The sequence below is a fragment of the Etheostoma spectabile genome, unplaced genomic scaffold (genome assembly GCF_008692095.1).
Source record: "Etheostoma spectabile isolate EspeVRDwgs_2016 unplaced genomic scaffold, UIUC_Espe_1.0 scaffold473, whole genome shotgun sequence".
Taxonomy (NCBI): Eukaryota; Metazoa; Chordata; class Actinopteri; order Perciformes; family Percidae; genus Etheostoma; species Etheostoma spectabile.
The window spans coordinates 19,318-27,738 of record NW_022605617.1 but is presented as its reverse complement, the minus strand read 5'-3'; the positions used below and the strand labels follow the sequence as shown (position 1 = coordinate 27,738).

The 8,421-nt window shown below is 46.9% G+C and overlaps 1 protein-coding gene across 1 annotated transcript in view; it reads right to left on the bottom strand.

Moving 5' to 3' along the window:
- Window positions 1-8,421, bottom strand: part of large2 (LARGE xylosyl- and glucuronyltransferase 2) — a gene marked incomplete at its 5' end in the record, with an annotated part of 45,047 nt that overhangs the window by 20,409 nt on the left and 16,217 nt on the right. The window contains 3 exons of the mRNA XM_032511825.1: window positions 5-43; window positions 6,060-6,141; window positions 8,109-8,221. Of these exons, the coding sequence (XP_032367716.1) occupies window positions 5-43; window positions 6,060-6,141; window positions 8,109-8,221 (234 nt within the window). The remainder of the gene's footprint in view (window positions 1-4; window positions 44-6,059; window positions 6,142-8,108; window positions 8,222-8,421) is intronic.

The following is an 8,421-nucleotide window of genomic DNA, read 5'->3' as shown; positions in this document are numbered from 1 at the left end:
GACTTGAGCAGACACCTCGTTAGCACTTGCTCGGAGCGAGTGTTGTCCGACAGCTGGACGTTTCCAGAAGCGGCAGCTGGTGCACTCGCACCGGTCCTGCTTGATGAAGGCGTGAGATGTCTGCACACAGGTGGACACGGGACAGCTCGAACAACACTCCCAAGTCCTTTACTTCCGCAGCCAGACCGCTATATAAATACTTTTGGTTATTTAAAATCAATATTCCGATTATCGGCAGCTATATATTTAAAAAATATAAGACCGAACCACATAAAAAAACTAAACAGCTTTCCCTAACATTAGTTATTTGTAGTGTATGGACGTTATAGACGTCCCTCTGGTGGGCAGACTATGCAAAAGCCATACACTAACAGGGACGTGGAGCACGTCCTCTTGTGGACCGACTTTCAACGCCACCACTAACAGGGACGTGTTAGAGGCGTCTCTGTGGCACAGACACTGCACGCCATCCCAACAGGGACCGTTGTTATAGCGTCCTCTGGTGGAACAGAAGACTATTGCAACGCCACCCCTAACGGGACGTTGTAAGCGTCTCTGGGGCCAGACAATGCAACTCCATCCTACAGGACTTGTAGAGCTTCTTGGTGGAAGACTATTCAACCCACCACTAACCGGTACTTGTAAGGTCCTCTGGTGACCTACACGCCATCACTACGACGTTGTAGAGCGTCCTCTTTTGTACAGACAAACGCCATCCACTACGGGACCGTTTTAAGCGTCCTCTGTGGACAGACTAGCAACGGCCATCACGAACGGGACGTTGTGAGCGTCCCTGTGGACAGACTATATGCAACGCCATACTACACGGGACTTGTAAGCGTCCTCTGTGGACAGACACTGCAAAACGCCAACACTACAGGCGTTGTATAGCGTCCTCTGGTGGACAACCTATGCAGCCAACCACTAACAGGACGTTTGTCGAGCGTCCCTCTGGTGGACAGACTATGCAACGCCATCACTAACAGGGAGCTTTGAATCGTCCTCTGGTTGACCAAACAACGCCAAATCCCTACAGGGACTTGTAGAGCCCCTGGTGACAGACTATGCACGCCATCACTAACAGGGCTTGTAGAGCGTCCTCTGGTGACAGACAATGCACGCCGATCAACTACAGTGCGTTGTAGAGCGCCTCTGGGGGACGACTGTGCAAGCTCCATCACTAATCAGGCTTGTAGAGCGTCCTCTGGGGACAGACTGTGTGCACGGGCCTCACTAACAGGACGTTGTAGAGCGCCTGGGGACAGACGGTGCAACGCCATCACTAAACACCACCCAACCTTAAACTACAAAATAAAGTAATTTAAAAGTTACCCTCAAAAAAAATCTGTAATTTATACATTTTTATTCAGAAAGAATTAAACACCTTTGTAGAATGACATATTTTTTGTGCTTTAAACGCCTTATGTTTTTAGAACTTAATCATTTCTATAATAAACTTAATATAACAGAGTGGAAATTGTAACCAATATACCTTATCATAATTCACACTCCACCTATCGGCACAAGCTCTCCCTCCTTTGGGGTGAGGGGCGTAGGAACCGTTTTGGTCGTTAGTTGAAATGGGTGAGGGTGGGGGGGGGAGAGACTGAGAAGTTGTTGATGGTCCAATTTTTTTGGCTAATTCCAGGATCTTCACAAAACTATTATATCTCGGCCCTTTAAAATGAACCTAAAAACAGAAGAGATGCTCTAATGCAGAATCCCCGCCCTTATGATTCCCCTCCTCCAGCATGTTGCCCCACTCCTCAGTATACCCTCATGTTGCCCACTTCCCTCAGTGATTGCCCCTCCCTTAATGCCCCTCCCTCATGGTTGCCCCTCCCTCAGGGTGTCCCTCCCTTAGGATGCCCCCCCTCCCCTTCAGTTTCCCCCCTCCCTCAGGTGCCCCTCCCTTAGTATCCCCTCCCTCAGGATGGCCCCTCCCTTAGATCTCCTCCCTCATGATACCCCTCCCTCATGATACCCCTCCCTCAGAGTCCCCCCTCCTCAGGCAGATACTCTGTCACCTGACAAACTGGGGCTCTGCCTGTGGCTGCCAGCGATGTTACTGAGCATGCTCATTAGCTCGCTCCCGCCGTCAGCCTCCACATCTTCTGCTCCAACCCGAAAAACAATCCGCCTCAGCCGCTCCAGTATAGGATGATGACGCCTGCGGAGGAACAGGAAGTAGGTCAACACATGAAGGGGGGGCGACCCATGCAGGCCTCTTTTTTGCGTTCCCCCTTGTTTTTCGACGACACACCTCCTGTGGGTTGAGATCTGGGTTCAATTCCCGCTGTGCTACATCTACCAATGTGGTCATGATGGCAACATGAGACACATGAGACAACATAGGAACACAGAGGGCAACATCAGGGAAATAGGGTCCATAAACAACTGAGGACAACATGAGACAACATGATGAAACATGAGGGCAACATGAAGGGCAACATGAGGGCAACATAAAGAAAACATGAGGGCAACCATTAGGGCAACATAAAGACAACAAAGGACAACATGAGGACAACTGAGTACAACAGAGGGCAACATTAGGCAAGCCGAGGCCGCTTTACTGTATGCACATTTCCGCACAGGCAATTCAAAAGTGGCTTTACCACAAAATCATTTACTATAAAACCCAGACAAAACAGTTAAGAAATCACAAGCATTAAAAAACCGTTAAAACACATGAATAGACGTTAAAAACAAGAGAAACTAAAACACAAGACTAAAAATGTACAGTGCAGCATAAAGAAATGTAAAAAATGATTCTTCCAATTTAAAGAAAGGCAGCATCAAATAGACAAGGTCTTCAGCCTTGATTAAAAGAACTGAAGTAGCAGCGGATCTGCGGTTTCTGGGAGTTGTTATTCAATATGAGGACATAGAAACGAAGCTGCTTCCCCTGTTTATTTCTGACTCTGTGACAGAAAGTAGACCTGGCCCCAGATGACCCTAGCGGTCCTGGTTGGTTCATAGTGTAGTAGGCAGATCAGCAATATATTTGGGACCTAAAACCGTTAGTGATTTATAAACTAGCACGATTACTTTTACATCCATTCTTTGAACACAGTAATCCAGTGTACAGACTTCAGAACTGGAGTGATGGTGATCTATGTCTCTTGGTCTTAGTGGGACTGAGTGATGTGATCCTCTCTTGGTCTAGTGAGGATGGATGATGTGATCCATCTGTTGTTCTTAGTGAGGCTCTCGATCAGCGCGTTCTTACTCAGCTGCGCTGTCTGATTGATTTTTTAGGGAGATCCTTTAAACCCCGTTAAGTATCAATCTACTGGAAGATGAAAGCATGGCCAAGTTTTTCCAAACCTGTTGAGACCAACTAAGCCTTTACCCTTGATCTATCTTAAGGTGATAGTAGGCTGACTTTGTTATTGTCTTTATGTTGCTTTAAATCATGTCGAGTCATGACTACCCATGAGAGTTTCTGTCTTTTTGAGTCTGTTGTTTTTAACATTTGTTGTTTGAAATCTGAGCGCAGACTTTTAAAATCGTTTCCTCTCTTGCTCCAAAACACCCAGACCCTCATTTTTCCTTCATTTAATTTCAGAAGTTCGGCACATCCAGCCGGTCATTTGTTCGATGGCACTTAGTCCCGTTTTTGATTTGGACTATAGTCCCCCCTGTCGAAGGTGAAGTAAATTTTGTGTGTCGTCCGCTACTATGGTAACGTTATTTAGTTGTTCTCCATATCTGTGCCATGGAGCATGTAATGTTAAACGAAGAGCCCCAGAATGGAGCTTGCGGAACTCCGCCCGTCAGATTTTGTTACCCCGCGCAGATGCATAAATTACCTATTACACAAAGTATCCCTATTCTTTAGGTAGGATTCAAACCATTTTAGTACTGAGCCAGAAGGCCAACCAGTTTTCCAATCGTCTAGTAGTATGTCGTTTCGACCGTGGCAATGCAAAAAACACTGAGATCATTAATCTAAGATTGAAATTTGCCATTATCTGTGGTTAAGGGGATTCATTAAGAGGACTTTGACAAGATGCCGTTTCAGTGCTGTGGGTGTGTCGGCAGCTCAAAACAATGGGGGCACAGAAAACCCGACTGAAGCGGTATCAAAAACTGTTGCTTAGTGACAAGAAATGTGTGAGTTGTTGAAAGACTACTTTTTCATGATTTTACTTAAAAACAAAACGGAAGGTTTGATCTTGGCCTATAGTATTGCTCATATTGATGTGTCTAGTTTGTTCTTTTTTTAAGGTGGCGTGATTCCTGCCGTTTTTTCAGGGCCTGTGGAAGATACCTGAAAGAAAGAATGTTTTCACAATCTGTTAGGTCACATAAAGACAACATGAGGACAAACCATGAGGGCCACATGAGGCAACATGAGGACCACATGGTACAACATGAGACAACATGAGGGCAACATGAGTGCAAACATGAGGGCAACATTAGGACAACATGAGGGGCAACATGAAAGACAACATAGGTCAACATGAAGACACCAGAGGCAACATGAAGACAACATGAGGGCAAACATGAGGCAACATAGGGCAACATGAGGGCAACATGAGGGCAACTGAGGACAACATGAGGGCAACATGAGAGCATGATGGCAAACATGGAAGACAACTGAGGACAACTGAGGTTAATAAATAGGACTTGAAGCGGGTGTTACCTGTGTTGAAGCCCCCCCAGCGCGTGGCCAGGCTTGTGGTTCTTCCACAGTTCCCCCAGGTACCAGTCGCTCTGGTTCTCCCCATGCCGATCACCTGCTTATCTGCACAGAACCAGGCAGCACCCAGCAGCACCATCAGAACCCTCAGCACCCATCAGCACCCATCTCCAGCCAGCGTGGTCCAACCACCTGGCAAGGTTACTGCTGCGCGAGGGCCTAAACCCTGACTGCACACAGCAGCTTGTGCTCGTAATTGCAATGATTTTATTTTTTATTTTTATGTCCATATGTAAAGCACACTAGCTACTTTTTCTATTTTTTTGTCCCTTTTTTCAACACTTTTGACTTTTTTTCCAACGTTTGTCACTTTTTTTGACTTTCCAACACTACTAACAACTAACTTATTAACTTTAGTTTTTTACAGTTATTTTTGGAATTTATGGTCAATAAACCCTCATTATAGGAAATTATTCCTAATGTTTGAGTTAGAAAGCAGAAAATTAGGAATTATTTAGCAACTATCAGAGATAACTACAATTTTTTTAAATGGCCTGCTAGCTTAGCTACAAGTTGCATCAAACACAACCAAGGCTGTCCTGGTTGAATGGTGTTTTGAGCTAACGTTTAGCATCAAGCTATCATAGAACGCTTTTGAAATGATTTCCCTCTTCTGTTATTGTTAAAGGAGAAAGCTATTTATTTCATAGTTTCACAAATCTCCGTAAGACACGTTATGTCGTAAACCATTTAATCTGAGCATGCAGACTCACGGTCTGCACTCCTCCTCACATCGGGGGGGGACAGTGTTATCAGCACTTCTAAAGTGAGAGAAACTCTAAACCTAACAACCCAATGTCTACCCCGCCTACCAAGAGCCTGGTCTGGGCCTGCTGGGTCTGCCCTGGGTCTGGGTCTGGGTGCTGTCCCAGTTTTTCTTCCTAAAAGGATTTTTTCCTCTCCACGTGCCCTGTTTCTGCTCTGGAGTAAACTACTAGCCTGTTGTCCTTGTAATTCTGGATTGTGGTCTAGACATGCTCTATCTGTAAATTAAGGTGTTCTAGACCTGCTCTATCTGTAAATTATAGAGGTGGGTCAGACCTGCTCTACGTACATTGTAGAGCGGTCTAGACCTGCTCTAATCTGTAATTATAGAAGTGTCTGGACCTGCTCTACCTGTAAATTTATAGAGGAGTGGTCTAGAAATTTATAGAGCGGTCTAGACCTGCTCTATTGAAATTTATAGAGCGTCTAGACCTGCTCTATCTGTAAATTCTAGAGCGTTCTAGACCGGCTACCTGTAAATTATAGAGCGGTCTAGACCTGCTCTATCGGTAAATTCTGTAGTGTGGTCTAGAACCTGCTCACCGTTTAATAGAGCGGTCCTAACCTGCTCTATCCTGACATTCAGTGTGGTCCGACAGCTGGACGTTCCAGAAGCAGGGCAGCTGGTGCACCAGCACCGGGTCCTGCTTGATGAAGGCGTTGAAGATGTCCTGCACACAGGGGACACAGGGGACAGCTCTAACAACACTCACCAAGTCCTGTACTTCAGCCAGACCGATATATTAAATACATATTTGGTTATTTAAAAATCAGATATTCCGATTAATCGGCAGCTATATATTTAAAAAAAATAATAATACAGAAACACATAAAAAAAACATAAACAGCTGTCCCTAACATTAGTTATTTGTAGTGTAGGGACGTTATAGAGCGTCCTCTGGTGGACAGACTATGCAACGCCATCACTAACAGGGACGTTGTAGAACGTCCTCTGTGTGGACGCCTATGCAACGCCACCACTAACAGGACGTTGTAGAGCGGTCCCTCTGGTGGGCAGACAAGTGCAAAGCATACACTACATGGGACGTTGTAGAGCACGTCCTCTTGTGTGACCGACTGTCAACGCCACCACTAACAGGGACTGTGTTAGAGCGTCCTCTTGTGGACAGACATTCACGCCATCCAAACAGGGACGTTGTAGTAGCGTCCGCTGGTGGACAGAAACATTGCAAAGCCACCCCTAAGGGACTGTTGTAATCTTCCTCTGTTGGGCATACAATGCACTCCACTACAGGACTTGTAGAGCGTCTCTTGGTGGCAGACATTCACGCATCACTAAGGTACTTTGTAAGCGTCCTCTGGTGGCAGCTAGCAACGCCATCACTAACGGACTTGTGAGCGTCCTCTTGTACAGACAACGCCATCACTAACAGGGACCGTTTAAGCGTCCTCTGGTAGGAACAATGCACGCCAACAACGAACAGGACTTGTAAGCGTCCCTGGTGAGACAGACTATAGCAACGCCACCACATACAGGGACCGTTGTAGAGCGTCCTCTGTTGGACAGACATGCAACCCATCACTACAGGGACGTTGGTAGTAGCGTCCTCTGGTGGACAACCATGCACAACCTAACAGGACGTTGTGATCGAGCGTCCCCTCTGGTGTACAGACTATGCAACGCCATCACTAACGGGACGTTTGAGTGTCCTCTGGTTGACAGCAAGCAACGCCAATCCTACATGGGACGTTGTAGATCGCCATCTGGGGACAGACTGATGCACGCCATCACTAACAGGACTTGTAGAGCGTCCTCTGGGTGCCGACTTGCACCGCCATCACTACAGTGGCTGTTGTAGAGCTCCTCTGGGGGACGCGGACTGTGCAACGCCATCACTAAACAACCAACCAACATTAAACTACAAAATAAAGTAAATTTAAAAGTTACCCGCAAAAAAAAAAATCTGTAATTTATGACATTTTATTCAGAAAGAAATTAAACGACCTTTGTAATGACATATTTTTGTGCTTTAACGGCCTTATTTTTTAGAATATTAATAATTATTATAATTAAGACTTAATATAACAGAGTGTAAATTGTAACAATATACATTATCATAATTCACACGCCCCCTATCGTGCACAGCTCTCCCTTCCCTTGTGGGGGGAGGGGCGTAGGAGACCGTTTTGGGCTTTAGTTGAAATGGGGGAGGGGGGGGGGGAGAGACTGAGAAGTTGTTGATGTTCCAATTTTTTTGGCTAAGTCCAGGATCTTCACAAAACTATCTCGCCACCTTTAAAAGGAACGCTAAAAACAAGAAGAAGATGCGTCTAATGGGCAGGATGCCCCTCCCTTAGGATGCCCCTCCCTCATGTTGCCCCCCTCCCTCAGGATGACCCTCATGTTGCCCCCCTCCCTCAGGATGCCCCTCCCTTAGGATGCCCCTCCCTCAGGGTGCCCCTCCCTCAGGGTGCCCCTCCCTTAGGATGCCCCCCCTCCCTCAGGTTTCCCCCCTCCCTCAGGGTGCCCCTCCCTTAGGATGCCCCTCCCTCAGGATGCCCCTCCCTTAGGATGCTCCTCCCTCAGGATACCCCTCCCTCATGATACCCCTCCCTCAGGATGCCCCCCTCCCTCAGGCAGATACTCTGTCACAGAGAACAAGACGGGGGCTCTGACCTGGTCTGCCAGCGATGTACTGAGCATGCTCATTAGCTCTCTCTCCGCCGTCAGCCGCCACATCTGCTCCCAACCGATCCGCCGCAGCCGCTCCAGGTAGAGGAGGATGACGCCTGCAGGAGGGAACAGGAAGTAGGTCACAAACATGAAGGGGGGGGCGGACCCATGCAGCCTGCTTTTGCGTCTGTTTCGACCACACGCCTTTGGTGTGTGAGATCTGGGTTCAATTCCCGCTGTGATACATCTACCAATGTGTCATGAGGGCAACATGAGGACAACATGAGGACAACATGAGGACAACATGAGGGCAACA